General features: G+C 40.6%; 2 protein-coding genes across 4 annotated transcripts; one reads left to right on the top strand and one right to left on the bottom strand.

Moving 5' to 3' along the window:
• Nucleotides 1-4,949: 4,949 nt before the first annotated feature.
• On the bottom strand, nt 4,950-11,391 carry dcun1d4 (DCN1, defective in cullin neddylation 1, domain containing 4 (S. cerevisiae)). Of its 3 annotated transcripts, none has more exons than XM_018669879.2 (11): nt 11,293-11,391; nt 9,898-9,968; nt 9,731-9,770; nt 9,427-9,514; nt 9,098-9,186; nt 8,880-8,950; nt 8,394-8,485; nt 8,110-8,218; nt 7,508-7,612; nt 7,227-7,329; nt 4,950-7,122 (listed from the first exon to the last, which is right to left on the bottom strand). In XM_018669879.2, exons 1-11 carry the CDS (start codon nt 11,309-11,311, stop codon nt 7,067-7,069), a joined length of 843 nt encoding a protein of 280 aa, XP_018525395.1. In that variant the 5' UTR covers nt 11,312-11,391; the 3' UTR covers nt 4,950-7,066. The 3 variants fall into 3 exon arrangements, with proteins under 3 accessions (XP_018525395.1, XP_018525394.1, XP_018525396.1); XM_018669878.1 differs by lacking the exon at nt 11,293-11,391 and adding an exon at nt 10,301-11,286; XM_018669880.2 differs by lacking the exon at nt 9,898-9,968 and having other exon boundaries at nt 11,293-11,350.
• Nucleotides 11,392-13,904: 2,513 nt separating this feature from the next.
• Nucleotides 13,905-16,976, top strand: ociad2 (OCIA domain containing 2). Its single transcript, XM_018669821.2, has 7 exons — nt 13,905-14,084; nt 14,181-14,265; nt 15,451-15,504; nt 15,617-15,664; nt 15,773-15,923; nt 16,500-16,574; nt 16,883-16,976. Exons 1-6 carry the CDS (start codon nt 13,989-13,991, stop codon nt 16,570-16,572), a joined length of 507 nt encoding a protein of 168 aa, XP_018525337.1. The 5' UTR covers nt 13,905-13,988; the 3' UTR covers nt 16,573-16,574; nt 16,883-16,976.
• Nucleotides 16,977-18,610: the final 1,634 nt, after the last annotated feature.

The raw sequence follows: 18,610 nt of genomic DNA, 5'->3' as shown, positions 1-18,610 counted from the left end.
TTCTAGTAGTGACAGTGAGGATGAAAGAACAAACTGCATAAAGAAACAAGGGGAGATACACATGGCAACTGTTCCAGTTAAAGCATCTCAAACTGTGAGTCATGACCCAAAGACACAGTGGCCTGCTCTTGATCTTGAGCAAACTAGACGCATCAAGAGGCGTCTAGATATCAAAGCACCATCACCGGACTCTGATTCATCTTCTAGTAGTGGCAGTGAGGCTGAAACAAAGGACTGCATAGTGAAACAGTGGCCAGCACAAGTGGACATTGCAGAACAGCAAAAATCTCAAACAGTAAGTCATGATCCAGACGCAAAGTGGCCAGCCCTAGATCTTCAGCATATTCACAGCATCAAGAGACGTCTAGATATCAAGGCACCTCCTGAATCATCTTCTAGTAGTGACAGTGAGGATGAAAGAACAAACTGCATAAAGAAACAAGGGGAGATACACATGGCAACTGTTCCAGTTAAAGCATCTCAAACTGTGAGTCATGACCCAAAGACACAGTGGCCTGCTCTTGATCTTGAGCATACTACACGCATCAAGAGGCGTCTAGATATCAAAGTACCATCACCGGACTCTCAATCATCTTCTAGCAGTGACAGTCAGGATGAAAGAACAAACTGCATAAAGAAACAAGGGGAGATACACATGGCAACTGTTCCAGTTAAAGCATCTCAAACTGTGAGTCATGACCCAAAGACACAGTGGCCTGCTCTTGATCTTGAACATACTACACGCATCAAAAGGCGTCTAGATATCAAGGCACCTCCTGAATCATCTTCTAGTAGTGACAGTGAGGATGAAAGAACAAACTGCATAAAGAAACAAGGGGAGATACACATGGCAACTGTTCCAGTTAAAGCATCTCAAACTGTGAGTCATGACCCAAAGACACAGTGGCCTGCTCTTGATCTTGAGCATACTACACGCATCAAGAGGCGTCTAGATATCAAAGCACCATCACCTGACTCTGATTCATCTTCTAGTAGTGGCAGTGAGGGTGAAACAAAGGACTGCATAGTGAAACAGTGGCCAGCACAAGTGGACATTGCAGAACAGCAAAAATCTCAAACAGTAAGCCATGATCCAGATGCAAAGTGGCCAGCCCTAGATCTTCAGCATATTCCAGCATCAAGAGACGTCTAGATATCAAGGCACCTCCTGAATCATCTTCTAGTAGTGACAGTGAGGATGAAAGAACAAACTGCATAAAGAAACAAGGGGAGATACACATGGCAACTGTTCCAGTTAAAGCATCTCAAACTGTGAGTCATGATCCAAAGACACAGTGGCCTGCTCTTGATCTTGAGCATACTACACGCATCAAGAGGCGTCTAGATATCAAAGTACCATCACCGACTCTCAATCATCTTCTAGCAGTGACAGTCAGGATGAAAGAACAAACTGCATAAAGAAACAAGGGAGATACACATGGCAACTGTTCCAGTTAAAGCATCTCAAACTGTGAGTCATGACCAAAGACACAGTGGCCTGCTCTTGATCTTGAACATACTACACGCATCAAAAGCGTCTAGATATCAAGCACCTCCTGAATCATCTTCTAGTAGTGACAGTGAGGATGAAAGAACAAACTGCATAAAGAAACAAGGGAGATACACATGGCAACTGTTCCAGTTAAAGCATCTCAAACTGTGAGTCATGACCCAAAGACACAGTGGCCTGCTCTTGATCTTGAGCATACTACACGCATCAAGAGGCGTCTAGATATCAAAGCACCATCACCTGACTCTGATTCATCTTCTAGTAGTGGCAGTGAGGGTGAAACAAAGGACTGCATAGTGAAACAGTGGCCAGCACAAGTGGACATTGCAGAACAGCAAAAATCTCAAACAGTAAGCCATGATCCAGATGCAAAGTGGCCAGCCCTAGATCTTCAGCATATTCCCAGCATCAAGAGACGTCTAGATATCAAGGCACCTCCTGAATCATCTTCTAGTAGTGACAGTGAGGATGAAAGAACAAACTGCATAAAGAAACAAGGGGAGATACACATGGCAACTGTTCCAGTTAAAGCATCTCAAACTGTGAGTCATGATCCAAAGACACAGTGGCCTGCTCTTGATCTTGAGCATACTACACGCATCAAGAGGCGTCTAGATATCAAAGCACCATCACCGGACTCTGATTCGTCTTCCAGTAGTGACAGTGAGGGTGAAACAATACAACACAAAAAGAGACTAGAGAAGGTTGACGTTGTCCACATAAAGAAACAAGAACAAGGGGAGATACACATTTCAAAGGTTCCAGTGCAAAAATCTCAAACAGTAAGTCATGATCCACTGTGGCCTGCTGTAGAGCTGGGTAACATTACACATATCAAGAGGCGCTTGGACATCAAAGCCCCATCATCACCTTCTGATTCATTAAATAGTGGGAGTATAATCCATACCGTGGAAGGACAGACACAGGAAGCCAACAAAATTAGTCCCTGTTACTCATCAAGCAGTTCAGATGAACAAGAGAAAGATTTAAGCAACCCATCTATAAAAGTAGAACCAGATCCAGACTCAAGATGGCCTGAACTGGGTCTCAGCAGTGCCCCCCGCGTTAAAAGGCGCCTGGATATTAAGACACATTCACCTTTAACTGAGTCATCTTCCAGCAGTGACAAGAATGATGGTGGGACTACAGACCTAACTATGAAAGTGGAGAGAGACAGACCTGATGTGGAGATTACAAATTATCAACAAGGGACAAAACTGCCTGACTTGAATAAAAGTGTCCCCCCTGTCAAAAGGCGTTTGGATATCAGAACACCACCTCAACCAGCAGACTCCTGCTCTTCCAGCAGTGATGATGAAAGACTGTCAAGCTACACAGTGAAACATGAGAGAGATAAAGGTGATGCAGGGATCACAAGTCATGATCAACAGATAATGTTACATAAACTGAATCTGGGTATCCCCAGCATCAACAGACGTCTGGATATCAAAGCACCATCACCACAACCAGATATGGTTCTTAGCAGTGTATCTGTAAGTTCTCAACGGTTTGGATCAAACTCTTCCAGTAGTGAGAGTGAGGGTGAGGACAGAGGAAAGGGCATATCTGCCATATCAAAAGCTACAGAAAAGGAGTTCATAAGTTCCCCAAAACCCCTTGGGATAAACATTTCTCAAAATCCAAAGACAGACCACAATATCATATTAGAAAAGTATACAATTATTAAAGATGACCTGGGGGACAAACCAACATATGACAACATCAGGACAACACCAGAAATAAACCCAGAGCTTCAGTCACGGTGGGCCACCATGAATCTTGGTATCTCTCGCTTCAGAAAGCGTCTTGAAATCACATCACATTCACATGTACCACCAAATCTGCCCACATCACCTCCACCTCATGTCAACAGCCCTTTGGATATCAGTGCTCCATTACAAAAAAAATCATCATCCAGCAGCAACAGTGAGGATGAGTCAACAGACTACAGTGTTCCTGACTTGAGTCTTGGTATCCCACGTATTAAAAAGCGACTGAATATCAAGGCACCATCACCAGAGCCAAATAATTCCCCATCCTCTTGCAGCGAGAGTGAAAATGAGGTGACAGCATCCACTGGAAAACAAAGCAGTCATGCTTCAAATATGTCAGGAATGACAGACAATTACTCTCAAATTGCTTATAAGCGTTCAATCATCAAAGCTTGTTTGCCACTTGGTGGCAAAAGTCAAACTATAGATCATGCTGAAATGGTAACTGTTGCACAAGAAGGTCCATCCCATAGTGTGAGTGACAGAAATGCTTCTCTTGCCCCAACAAGAGTCCCCAGCATGAGCTTTGATGATTTGGTAAAGAAAAGGATTGAGCAGTCCAGACACACCACAGATGTGGACCTACCACCTGCGATAAGGTGGACTGGCATTGGTCGTCATCTGTCAGACCTTTCTATCTCCAGTCCAAGACATCTGGATGTTGGCTCATTGACTCCACAGCAAGCTGAGGACAGCAGAGAAAGGAAAGGTCTCAGTGCCCTAAAAGCCATGTCAACAGAAAGACGAAAGTGGGACACAGAGGATGAAGATTTAGGTAAGGGTAAATCTCCTTTATTTGATGCCCACAGTACACAAGGTGACCCCGGTTCAAACTATCGCAGGTTTGTGGAGGACATCAAGCCCCTGGCCAAACAGCCACTAACACAACTGCATCCCTCCTCTTCTTCAGTAAATGAGAGAAGAGCAGGAGATTTGCTGTACGGTATCCCCCGCTACAGGAAGCATAACATTGGAGATATTGAACCTCCACAGGAGGCTCCACCACCTATTCCTGCAACACCGCCACCGGATGAGGCAGTTGAGCTCACATGGAGGGGTCCACCAGGCAGTAGGACATAGAGGTGGGAAGGTACTACATCCCATCTACAACAGAAATGTGGAGGAATCTGACCCGTCTTCACTTACATCACAAAACCTGGCATGTTATTTTGACTCCTTAAACATGAACATCACTGATGTTTAATACAGAAATTCTATAACATTGACTAAACCAGCAAATGATTGCAGTGTTGTTTCATCTTAAATTGCAGAGCGAAATAAATTAGATTTCATAAATATTAAGTTTGAAATTAAATGTAAATAATTTAAATTTGTTGTGCGGAACTGTTGTGGAGCACAGTATGTGGCAGCAAGTAAACCTTTCAGATATATCTTATCTCAGTAAATCACTTTTTTAAAGCCATCTGTCACAGAGATGTTTCGCTGTGATCAATTTTGCAACAAGAATCCATATCCTCTCAATGCTCATGTATTATTAAAACATTTACTAAGAGATCTTAATAAAACCATGACTGAACAATATAATGCAAAGTGTTCATTTATAGACATAAGTTCATCTAAATAGTGACAACAGTAATGACTGTGTAAAGTACTTTATGTTTTTGTTATGGACAAACTATTGACTAAAGAGCCCAAATATAAACCAGTAAGTTAATAAACCATTTTATTTATGTATATAGACATAGGTTATAGTGAAAACAGACATATAGACACTTACATAGTTTACATACATATATACAGTTGGGACAAGGCTGTTCATCCTCCTGCATTGTCATGGGAGAAAACTCTAAACACTGATCTCTACACAGCATTTGGTAAGCAAACCAACAACTACCTCAATCTTAGATTTTATGCTGATGGTTGATGCATTGTAATGACAAAAGAGGCTTTCATATAGTTTCAGCTGCAGCTGATCTTAGTGACACAGGAGCTGATGTATATACAAACAAACAACAAATTTAAAAGTGTCTTCTGTGTGTTTTGTGACTGTGGTGCAAAACAACTTACGCACTTCCAATAAATAAAATTAGATCCTGTATACTGGCTGCAGCTATCTAAAGCTTTACAGCATCTGTAAGGATGTATAAGATGGGGCAAATGCAGGAGGGAACTCCTGTTCCACCGTGAGGTTACAGGTGTGTTCCAGGTCTTAATAGACACGATCATGTTGTTCATCAGAATTTAGATAACATGATCGTGAATATCAAATTAAGCACAAAACACTTGCACAAATTCCTGTACAAAACAAAAAACGCATTTGAAAAATGTTTTCAAAAAATCTCATCCATTCACAAAAGGCTCTGTTGGAGCATGCATGCAAATATTAAATCTTCTGACAATTCAGCATCACACCACAGCCAAAGACAAAAATTTATACATGTGTTACAAGAACATTATACTAGGCGAAAGAAGAGCATAGCATCATCACACAGTTCCAAACTGTCAGTGTCCATTGTTTTGATTAGATCCTACGGGTGGTACAAAGCAATGCTTTCAGCAAACCTACCTTACTACTCAAGCCTAAAGGACCTCGTCCTGAGAGGGTCACTGGTCTTCCACTGTAGTTATATTAACACTGTCAGCATTGGGAGAGATGCTACTAGTAAGAGGAGACCTGAAACTATCCGTGGACTAAGGAAGACAAAACAGATGCCACATATCAAGACAAAATGGACACCAACTAGATCTATGTCAACTTATAACACAGCCCAAACAGTCTGAATTCATCCTGAAATAATCCCTGACCACTCAGTGTGTCTGTGTGTGCGTGAGTATGTGTATGTGTATGTGTTGTACGTGTTCTCACACGTGTATATACATTTGGGTTTGTTGGTACGTGTGTGGGACACACAAAGTGACTTCCATGGTTTGAGGCACAATAATACTCTTACCTACACAACGTAGATACATAAATTGGTCATCAGACCAATAAATGCTGATTAGAGCACTAATGGCTCACCGCTGTATTGTAATAAGAGTTAGTAAGCAGCAATGCTGATCTGTTTGGTGTTATGAGGTCTGAAAGCCTTCGCAGGGGGTTAGCAAACTGTTAGCATTAGCTGGAGCAAAACAGCAGGAGGGAACAAAAACTGGAGGGAAAAAAAGTCACTGGCACAAATCAAGAGTAAACAGCACAGGTATCAGGAACCTGCAATCAACCATTTGACACAGTGTGCTTCTTGAAGAACTCCTATCAAACTCAAAATATGACAAACAATAGTTAGTGCCATCTGTCCAGAAAAGCTCAAGTTCAAGTTCATTGCACAGATATATAATATTTAAATGTGCCCAGGTCAAAGTGACCCTGTTTAAGACTCAGACACAATGCATGAATGGTCACTTCCGTTGGTTTCTCTGTGCTGAAGATAAGGGGTGAGGAGTGGTTCTCCCACACAATACCATTTTGCTTCCATCATCCATGTATGATACCATGTTATCCTAACACAGACAGCAATATGACACGTCACAGTGAGAGAGAGCAATACCACTGGGGAATTGCTGCAAGCTTGCCCACTGTGCAACTTCGGTAGGGAACATAACTCCACAATGACAGCCCTCCGCATCTGCGCCCTGGGCAGCATGCGCCCAGGCTGCAAACCCATCACCCCCACCCTAGCCCACCCACAGCCCGAACCCCTCCTTTACTAGGAAGCACCCACTGTCACTGCGTTACCATTTTTGTATTGTTTACTTATTGGTTGTCGATTCTCATAGTCGTTGTTGTCACAGTTGTATTTTTTCCATTTCCCATTCTGCTCTGCAGCTATGACATCTGTCTTTCCTTGTACCATTCCACAAACTCATCCAACAAAACAGGCCCTGATAAATGAGATTAGAGATTATAACAGATTAGTAAATTTATTTGCGTAACATGTACAGAAAGCTATGTTGTCACATTTTTGTGTAGACAAACGTTCACTCACAGGCTCCATCCTCGTCATAGTTACTGAGGTCCAGGTTGATTGTCCTGCTGAACTCTAAAACATTGCACCATTGGTCTTTGTTGATGACTTTGTACTTGGATTGCTGAGGAATAGCAAATTCATGTCTTACATTAGTGCACCACCACAACCTTTTAAATATAAGAACCCTGCCCAAGGTCAGACTGGACTTCAAACAATCTTATATACAGCAACTGTATGTAACATCTTTGATCTGGTTTAAAAAAAATGCTGTAGAGGCAATTTCTGAACATGTCACTTACCTCTAGAAACTGATTAAAAACAGGAAACAGAGGCCACGTCTTTCCCAGAAGAAGCCCCAGCATACACTTGGCTGTGTTCAAGTCCAAACTCCTCTGATCTTTTTCCTGTCCAATCAAAACACCCAAGCAATGCATGCAAAATGTCAAACACAGTTTGAACAAAGCAGACTAGAAACATCATTATCAGCCAACACAAAAACTAATTTCTTAACACACTGATGTTACTGTCAATAGGATATAAAACTGTTATCACACTCACTGCATCATGTTTTCATATACAATTTCTATTTTCATTCACTCAGAGGAAGTTGCTTTATTTAAAATCATGCACGAGTGAAAAGTCAGACTATGTAAATAAGCTGAACACTTGATAAGTGCTTTTCCACTAGAGGTCAAACTGGAAACTGATCTTGACCTACCCAGAATATCAAGGTTGGTCTGCACACTGGCCTGAATGAGACTTTACAAGAATTTCAACCAGGCGTACTTAGCAAACAACTGTTTCCTACAGGGATTTCACTATTTAACTGAACTGAACTTGTCTTGTTTTAGGGATGTTGTGTATGTGAGCTTCCTTGTAGAAAAGATTTAGCCTGACTCACCCGAGCAAAATCAAAGGCATATCTATAAATGAGCTTAAAACTGGTGCTGTCGTTTAGGACAGATCTCAGGTAATCGAGCGAGTTCCTCAGCCTCTCTGTAGAGTCGCACCTGACAACAGCAAAAAAGTGCCTTAGACATACTCTACACTTTACCACAAGCTCTACTGAGAATGAAAGGCACTCTTGAAAAACATGACCTGAGACAGAGAAAAGCAACACAGCAAAGCAACAATCGATCTTGAAAACAATGTGATAAAGGACAAAAAATTTGGAAAGTGACGTACTGCAGGGAGCCCATGCCTCTCAGCCACTCCTGGAGAGTGAAATATCCCATACTCTGGGCATCCAGCTTCCAAGCAAGAACCAGCATCACCACCTGAACACACATTTGACAACCTTTATAGGTTCAGATATCCTTAAATAGAAGCTGTCTATCTACTGAACTGAAAAAAACTGTTGCATGTCAAACACAAAAAAGGACTGCCCCCAATAACCTGAAACAAAGAATGAGTGTAAATAGTGACAATGAAGTGAAACTAGTGCCACACATTGCTGCTAACTTTAAATTTTCATAAACTGTCAAATATAATGAGAAATGGCCATCATGTTACCAAAGCCAAAACAGTGTCTCAAAATGACTTGCTTAGTCTGACAGACAGCCAGAAGGAGAAAAAAAACAGTGAGCTAAAAACGAGCAGTCTGAGACCATACAGACATAACCAAAATGCAAGACTTGTCTAAATATCCAAGATGCAAAAAACCCCACTCACATTCTCTGGCTCCACTCCGATGTCCTCACAGAATTTCTCCATGCCCTCTGGACCCACCACATCGTCACAGCCTATTTCAGACAGACAAGTGTGAAGCCACATATAGCATCAATTTCAAATGCAGAGCTAAAAACCGATGGCATTGGTCAGGGGCTAAATGTGAATAAACCAAGAACATGTTGTGAGTGTACGTGGTTCTTTAAAATGTAATACCTCACCTGCATATTCATAGAACCACTCCAAGCATCTTTTACTAGAAAATGTCTCCTCCTCACGAATTTGTGATGTTTCATGTTTTCTGAAAACACTGCAGATGTGAAGACAATTTTAGTTTCAAGCTCAGCAGCAATACTGCAAGCACAATGCAGAATTTCAAAAGCAGTCAGTGTAATTTTAAAGGCTTTTCCTATTGTAGTTTGCAAATAAAAGTCCTCGTGCACACATTCCTAATGCAAGTGCTCTGGCATAACTGAGACAGACACAGAGTTATAGCTATGCTACTTAAGTGATTGTCATTCTTTTAATCCTTAACAAAGGTATGTCACACCTGTCCTGGCGACTTTTCTTGGCTGACATGTCATCTCCAGCAGAGGGTCTCCTCTTTTTCCTAGGAGGCATGGCTCTAGAGCAACAAGCTGGGAAAGGAAATGGAGGACAGAATGAAAGGGGGCTACTAGCAGTACACTGATGATGCATGTTTTCACTCACATAACATTCATGTACTCTCAAAGAGCCAGCAGTCCAGTTTGGAGAGAAACAGCTATTTGGCAGTAGTTTACTGCACGACTGTCCTAGTAATGACAGTGTTCTGTGTTAACTATGAAACACAGAGGGAGCAGCTGCAGTGTTACCTGAAGGGTGGCTATCCTGTCCAACGTCTTCTGTCAGGTTCTATCAAAACAGATGCATAAAAACACCACATGCTTGTGAGGCAGGACACATATAGACATGGTGCACACTCACACACACACACACACATACACATACAAACATATGTCAGCTGTTTATGTGCATTTACCAGCCTGTGCAAGGTGTGGTGGATCTTATGGATGCTGGCCAGTGTAGTCAAGTGGGAATTCAGCTGAAAATCTATGTCCACAAAGAATAAAGATGACATCAAAACGCAATCTAAAGCTTAACACACAGCCTTCTGCCCCTAATCAAACTCACGAGCTTGGTACAAGTACAAGGGTACAAGAAGGTGACATCATCTTAGCATCAACAAGAACCTGTGATTTAGATTAGATGACATTTTTCAACCAACAGACCTACAGTGCTCAGATGACTTTCGTCTGATTTTCAGTTTCACGGATTACGTTTCAGAAAAGGACAGAAAAAAATATCTCACACGAATGAGGGAGTGACTCTCTGCATTCCTCGAAAGACATGCAAACTCGACAATGTTTGATCGTGCATGGTACCTTGTTGCCAAATGTCATCTGTGCATTCCCGTTCAAATGCTGTCATCAAACACAGAGACTGTTCATTTATCTCTAGAGGCCAAAAGCAGGCAAACCAACACACTGCCGAACAGATAGCACTAGCTGCATACCTAAAATAGCAGTGCAGACGCGCAACTTGCACAGAGTTTACAAAGTATCTGGAGAGTTGGGCGTATGGGGGTTGTAGTCCATTTCCTCCAAAGAGGCCACTGAAGGCTTCGCTCTGGTTGAGACTCTAAACTACAAATCCCAAGCCTTGACAAAACAACTGTTTCTTTCAGACCCCTCTACCCCCCAACATTTACCTCAACTGATTGAATGCGTTTTACGTTGTTTAAAAAAATTCAACATTATATGGCTACTGGCACATAAGCACTGCGCAGACGTTTTGCAGCAGCTTATGTAGGTGCCGCAAAGCCCGACAGCACTGCTGCAGCAGGCAATGAAAGATGTTTTACACAACTGCGTCACAATTTTCATTCTCTGTAATAGTCCGCAGTTGACCAGAAAATTGACCGATTTACAGTAGCATTACGTTGATCCCAAGTTTGAGTTGAAACGCATGGGGGATCCTCAGTAATGATGAACATAAAGATCACAACGCTCCGATTACCATCGAAAACCTTCTCAATTTAACTAATGTCGGCGGCATTCAACTGAGCACGGCTAAGGCTGCACAAAAAAATAACTCCAGAATAACTGCCGTGCCTAAAGTACCCTCCTGCATGTCCAAAACAAGTGAAATTACACTAGCTATTCTTCCTTTGTTGTCGCCCAAGACAGCACCAGCAAATACAAAGAGACCACCAAATAGCACGGAATTCATGCGTTCTCGTCAAATCCTACAGAGCCACAGGCTAAAAGTAGATGTAGAAACACAAGGCGCCTGTTTGCTTCTCTCCGACAAACTCTGCAGCATCCGTGAAAGGTGGTAATTTCATGAAGAAAGCCTTTATAACGTTCCTACTTACTTGCCGCATCAGAGTGCATTTTTATGAAACATACAACTGTCTGTGGGAAGTCCGCAGACCGGCCAATAGGCGGAACTTGTCAGCGTAAACCACGCCCGCAGACGATGATTGAAACCGGGCCTGTTTGGTCTCCGCCTTCTTTCGCCGTTGATTGGTTATTAAAGGTGTCATGTCACAAGAGGCCGGGAAACGAAATAGACCCCTCCCACACACAAATGTGATTGGTCAGAGTTCCCAAACAGGCTGCGGTACCTCTGTGATTCATTGGTCCAGAGATTTTTACGAGCAAGTCAATCATCAGAATTTCCTCGTGCAAGCCTGAAGCCAGCCCACGATGGAATCTGATTGGTCAATTTAGGCATAAGTTGACCTCCCAGTGTGACTGGGGCTTGGGTTCGCTTGATGTGAACCCATGCGCGCGGAGTATGGTGGTGGTGCGTTTGGCAATCTGAGTTATGTTTAATTTCACGATTCTGTAGGAATAATAAGTATTCTGTCACATGCCATAGCACTCACCTCCTCTGTCCCCGCGTGGTCACCGGGATGTTAGTGAGGGTCTTGTCCCAAATAACGCTCCGTTAGTGCATCAAGTTTAGCAACCGAGAACAGTGCTTGTCAGGTGACTGGAAGTCCCACATATCAAGCAAAACGAACGGATGCATTCAAATGCGGCTACGTAGCTGGGCCCCAAGTTGTTTTTTAATACTAGAAACGTTGAGCTGAAATGTGTGACTCTAAAAAACTGCCTTGCGAGTTAGCTAGCTAATAGTACTGAATATTTGACTGAGAATAGGTGACACAAGTTGACCAGCCCGTTCAAAAGAACAACCCCCTGAACGCCACCATTTTCACTGAATTTACATTACCTTCAGTTCAGGGCTGGTAAAACTGCTGGCTGGATAGCCCACTGCAATGGCTGTTACCTCCACAGCCATCTGTGTCTCCTTACTTTAGTATCCTCTGCCGTACCTGTTGGTGTCCGCAGGGAGGGAGATACTGTTTGCTTTTGCAGTACTGGTCAGCAGTAAATGACAGTGGTGGGGTGTAAGTGCGTTTACTCAAGTACTCTACTCATGTCCAATTCTGAGGTTCTTTATTATTTGCCATTTCCATTTCTGCTACTCTATACTTGTATAACATTACATTTCAGTGAGAAATATTTTTCTTTTTACTTTACAACATTTATCTGACAAAACAGATTACGATCTCATTAAATATAATTTATTTTTATAGATTAAACTACCTAACAGTATGTCAGTTTTTCACAATTTTCACCACTTCAACCAGCTTCAACATTAAAATACTACTCACACTTAATGCACAATCCAGTATTATAATGTGCAACAGTGTTAGACTGAACAGGGTCATAGTGCATAAATAAGTTTGATAGTTAGGTAAGCACATTTGGCTGACAATTTATAATAATTTTGCTTGCATTAAAAATGCTTTTACTTGTAGCTGTATGTGTAAATTTATATTCTGTTGTATTGCTACTTTTAGTTAAGAAAAGGATCTGAATACTTTGCCTTTATTTTTGTGCCTGTGTGTAATGAGGTCAAGGCTTTCAATTGACATTATGTATTGTAATAACTGTAAATTGACAATTTGTTTAATTTTTTTATTTTATTCATTAGTTCTGTTAGACCTATAGGTTGGCAGGCCTACAGACACTTTTGTTCTTTATATATGACTAAACTCTCACCATATTTCAAAAAGGCCTTTTGAATCTGTGTTTGCTATGCTGCACAATGGGCACTTTTTGGGAATCTGTGCATCAGTGTAAAAGAATATGACAGTAGTTTTAAATCAATATATTCAGCTGTGAAATATATAGCAGCTTAGTGAAATCAGAGCTTGCTCATTGCCTGACAAACCTGAGTATTCCTGTTAAAATGTCTTTGAGCAAGACAGTGAATCTGTGCCAGTATTAGGGAAGCTGTAGCTCTGATATTAATGCATTTTTATCACTGACAATAAATGATTCTTTGATTTAACTTTTAATAACCATGTTGGTGTGACTATAGAGAAACCAGTCACTGAGTGGATTTTAGGGTAATCTTCAATATATGTCCATGGCCTATGTGTTGTACATTATATGACATGTTTTACTAAACCTACACAAAGCATGAAAACTAGAGGGTTATTATGAAACCATTACAACCAGTGGGTCTAATGTCAACATTATCCAACAGATAGACCCACAGTATGACTAATATGCTCATGGAAATGCTAAAATTTATATTTTATTTCTACCCATGCTTGTTTCTTCTAGACAGTGGGCATAAACGAAACACGACTTTTCTAAATAAAGGTGTGTCTTACTTAGAGATGGGTGTACAGAGGTGAGCCACAACTGGAACAATGAGGGCCTCAATATGCATCTTTCACCTGAAGTCACAAATAGGAAAACATTTTTGTATGACACAGTTTTTGACTTTAAATCAATAAGAACATTATCCAGTGTTATTTATTCTGGCCAAAACTATATCTTAACACTTATTTTTTGCTCAATGACTAATTTGGCTCATGTTGAAATGGTTAAGTGGGGTGTTTTTAAGTGGGTGGAGCTAAAAGCATAGTCCAGGGAGGAGCAATCACAGCTATTTAAATTAGAGGCACTATGGGAGTGGAAGCATACATGCCTGAGGAAGCTGCATATTACAAGTCCAAAAACAGTTGTTGAAAGCTCCCGTATCATGAGCTCTGAAACAAGTGGACAAACTATAACAGTGAAGACAGAGGAGGCAGCAGCTGCTGCTACTAATCCAGCTGCAGTGAAAGGAGAGTGGAAGGTGAGAGTAAACAAATGGTTTGTACAGAATCATATGGGTTCTCGTGGGCCATTGTGGGCCAGATATGATACCTAACCTGTCCTCTGTGTCCTGCAGTGCCCCCTGAGTGACCGTCATGTTCATAGAGAAGATGTGAGAAAGGTCTGGAAAGAGTGCCAAGAGGAGAGCTTCTGGTACAGAGGTATTCTTTTAGATGTTCAGTGGACACATGCATGCTTCTTACTAGTTTACTTTGTATTATGTAGATACTTGGGAGACGAACAAATCTGTCAAATGATAGATCACACTGCATGGCTGGCTTGGATTCATTGTTACAGGTGTATTGCGTAAGTCTTTTGTACTAGATGCAGAGGGGCAGGGTTCATTTATCAACACCCAGTTCACTTAGCGCTGTGTGTTTACATTCTTCCTTGTGGAACTCAGTCTGTGGCCATTTACATTTATACCACCACCCCATTCACGCTTATAGTATGCTTATTTACTTATGCCTATTTTCTGAGGTTATTTTTTTATCCTTTGTACTGAATTACTATGATCACACAGCTGTTTCAAGTTATTCTAGCTGATTGGGTCTCAGTTGGGTGGAGCTACGCTGGGAGAGTCTTCAAGTCAGCCATATCCAGATACCTGACTGAAGTGACCTGCTTCAACAAATGAAACAAAAACAAGAGATTCAGGGATGGGCCAGTCATGCACAGCACACCCTAACAGCTCTGATGTCACCTGAAGAGCAGAATTTCTTTACCAAGGTGAACAGTCCGCAGTACAGAGAATAGTCAGGGGTGTAAGCATGCTCTGTGGAGTGGAGCTAGCTTGGCTGACCAGCTAAGATTAAGATTCCACAAACTACAAATGATCCATGTTTTATGTGTCAACACTTTATTGTCTTTAGCCTCTATCCCAGACCTTTCACTCACTACCAGCCATACAGCTGCTGTCTGTGTTCTCTCACCGTGCACTTAGTACTTCCTGGACATGGAATCAGACCCGTCCTTTCCAACTTAAGTGCACAAATTATTGAGTCCCACCATAAGGATGACAGTTCAATCAGATTGAACTCTGCACAAGGCAAGAAAGGCAGGATTAATCCATGATGGAAGTGAATTTGTCTTGCCAGGGGAGCAAATATCAGTGTTTACAGTCAAAACATACTGGAAACACCCTCTCTCGTGTGTTTTGAAGGGACTGTTTGGCTGAATGCTTATGTAAACTGTACATTAACATTATGTTTCTATCTAAATCTCTGTTTGTCTTGAACACTGAACTCAAAGAAAGTTGTATGGAGGATGTCATGATTCAACCTGCATGGCTGTGATCACCTTCAGACTATTGTCTTTTTTTGACTTTGTTTTATTTCTTTATTTAGCTCTTCCCCTCTCTCTGGGCAGCATGGCTGTCACTGGTGGTCTGATCTACAATGGTAAAACACTGACTTTCATGCCCTATTCTCTCATCATATTATGATCACATGCAAAACAATAATTTTTGTAATGACCATATTTGGGGTTAAGTTCAAGTTTATTTCCATGCAGGTATTTGGAAATCATCAAAGAGATTTGGTCCCTTTCCAAAACTAGCAGGTGTGTAACACAGTATATTGGACATTAGTTTATCAATAGTAATGCCTTTAACAATCCCTCAGTAATCATTGGTCGCCAACTGGCATTTTTTTTCTTTGTGTATTTCAGCTGCTGGGATCCTTGGTTATGCAGTGGGGAAAGCATCTTATGTTGGAACTTGTCGAAGCAAATTTCAGGGGCTTGGTTTTGCAGATGAACCACGATTTGGACCACCCTGGTCCAAGGGAGGTCCCTTCAATAACTTTGGTCCTGGACACAGGTGGGGAAAAGACATAGATTTTATTATTATGTTGTCATGGCAGAGGTCACTATGTTACAGTAATCACAGTCACTAATGTGACTCTCAAAGGAGCAAGGTCAGTAATTAGAGGAAGAGTTACTGTAACATAAAATCTTTATTAAAAAATTTTTGGTTGACATTTGATATTTAATTAATTGATAAATAGCCAAAATGATTGTTCTTGAATGAGCAAACAACCTAAAGAGGGAATTTGTGTTCATTTTTAAATGAATTCATTAGTTTCCAGCTTTTACAGACCACAAGTGTAACACCACTAGTCATCCAAACAATAAAATCTGCCACCTTTTTTCTGCAACACTTCTGGACAGTATAATTTAAGTAATGTTAAAAAAAAATACCACACAGTTAATGGGAACGGGCATCGTATTTTGTATTGCCACTTTTTCTTTGCAAACAAAACAAAGATACCTTTAAACAAAATAACCATCTAAGCCATTCAGTATGGCTTCTGCTCTTCTTGGCTTTTGCTTCAGATGAAGAGGAATGATAAATGTTCTTGCATATGCGTCCCTGACTGGACTGTTGTCCCAACAGATCATGTCACCATGTGTGTGAAGAATGTAAGAAAATGGCTCAAGCTGCACCTGCAGAAGAGGTGCAAAGCTAGAGGTAAATGGATCATGTGTTGACAGAGCTATGAAAACATTCTGTGCACACAACTCTGAACTCTAAAGAGATTTGTGCACAGTCTAGATGTGTAAACTGCATACTAATTAATACAAACTGCTACTGATTACTCACAAACATGTTAAAAAGCAAATTGTAAAGACATGGCAAATCTGTCAAATAAAGAAAATAATACATGTCACAGCATTTGTGAGTGCTGGTCCCCATGTTAAGTGTAGAGTTTTGCACGTTGACACATACATGCATGTTAATCTGAATGCCCTGCTCATGTGTTCCTTTTCATTTTTCAGGCTCATTGGAAACACTGAAGGACTGTCTGTCAGCATGGATCTATTAGTGGCAGCTTATTGTTTATTAAATGTAATAAATACAGTATATAACTTGTGTAAAGTTTCTTTTCATCTCTCCTAACATACTGTACCTCATATTCACTCATGTGAAACCTTACACAAAGTGCCTCTAGGGGGAGCTACTATCCTTTCAATCATAGATCTTTTGTAGTATCAGTTGCAGTGCTTCTGCAGAACAATTAAACAGAAAAAAACTGTGAGCAAAACAGACTAATTGTTGTTGTTGACTAACAGCTACTCAAACATGTGTTGTTTTCACCATTTGAAAGGTAAGAAAACTAGTCCCAGTTAGCAGAGTTGATAGCACAGCAGCAGATTTTTGCTTTCCTGTCTTAGTAAAAGCTCCAGCATCCTTTAATGTCAACAAATAGATTTCAAAGAGACAGATTTTATAATATCTTTACAGTGTAAGATTTCCCTTTTTTAGTTTTTAGTGAGATTAATTACAGAACACTTAAGTTTTTCTTAAGTTTCTTATTTTTCTTATGTATGACGTGGATCATTACTCGGTGCACTTTAAGTCATTTCAACTGTGTGGATCTGAGTGCCGATGGTTTGACTATGAGATTTCAGCTGGTGGGAACTTTTAGAGGTTGAAAAAAAGGGTTAGCGACTTAACTCTTATGGAACTCCACATATTTTTTGGTTTGCTCAAATATGCCATCACCAACATCTTTAAAATAGGATTTGAACCAGCGTTGGCTTGTGAAAATCCAACCCATTTTACAACCTGTCTAGTAATGTAGAATGAGTGACCCTAGTTGAATGCAGCAGAAACAACCAATGACGCCAAAACTTCTCTGTATTAGTTTTTATTTGAATAAATGCACTTAAAACCCTGACGGTAGCAGCCTCAGTACTCATCTGACTGTTTCTTAACTAAACAAGAAGGAGACCTGACAATATCACAGCCATTATTTGAGGCCGAGAGCACTAAGCTATTAGGCAACATGTCTTTAAATAGTTACCTTTAAAAACAGGAAGTTTGTAGTGGACCTATAATTATTCATGACTAAGGTATTTAGTTTTTAAAAAAGAAGTTATATAACTGAAGTTATAAAGTTTTAGTAAAAGAATGAGATAACTTGTGGTAACCCTATACTTACTTGCCAATATCTGGTGTTTATAAGCAGTATAAAATACACATTTAAAAGAAACCAGTGTAGTTCTAAGAGGCTTTACAGTTATTTTATTAGGTTTATTAATGGATTTATGCACACAATTGTAATGTCTCCAGTGAGATAATGAATGATTGGTAACACAGTATGTCTGTATTTGTATATATTACAGGGATGGTTCATAGGAGAAGTATTAGTTGTCAACAAATACATTAATAAACGTATAAAATATTTTTGTATCTGATTGTATTCTATTATGTTATGAAACATTAATATATTAAATTCTTAGGTTTATAAGAGATGAGTTCTACGTCGTACATGTGGACTTTTTTCTTCAAAACTTTTCTTAACAATCAAGTATTTTTCAGTGATACAAAAAACTTACATATGTATGGTGTACGCACAATACATATTTGTATACTTTCTTTTTATCCATCGTAACTCCGCTCATTCAAGTACCCACCTACCTGTGCAAGCGACGGTGTACGCTGGTTATGATAAAAAGCAAACCCCATGTGATCGCCCCGGGGACGTCATCCAATCAACAGGT

The sequence above is a fragment of the Lates calcarifer genome, linkage group LG17, assembly GCF_001640805.2.
Source record: "Lates calcarifer isolate ASB-BC8 linkage group LG17, TLL_Latcal_v3, whole genome shotgun sequence".
Classification (NCBI taxonomy): domain Eukaryota; kingdom Metazoa; phylum Chordata; class Actinopteri; family Centropomidae; genus Lates; species Lates calcarifer.
Note: the sequence above shows the minus strand (reverse complement) of the source record. Positions and strands in the feature narration are given on the sequence as shown.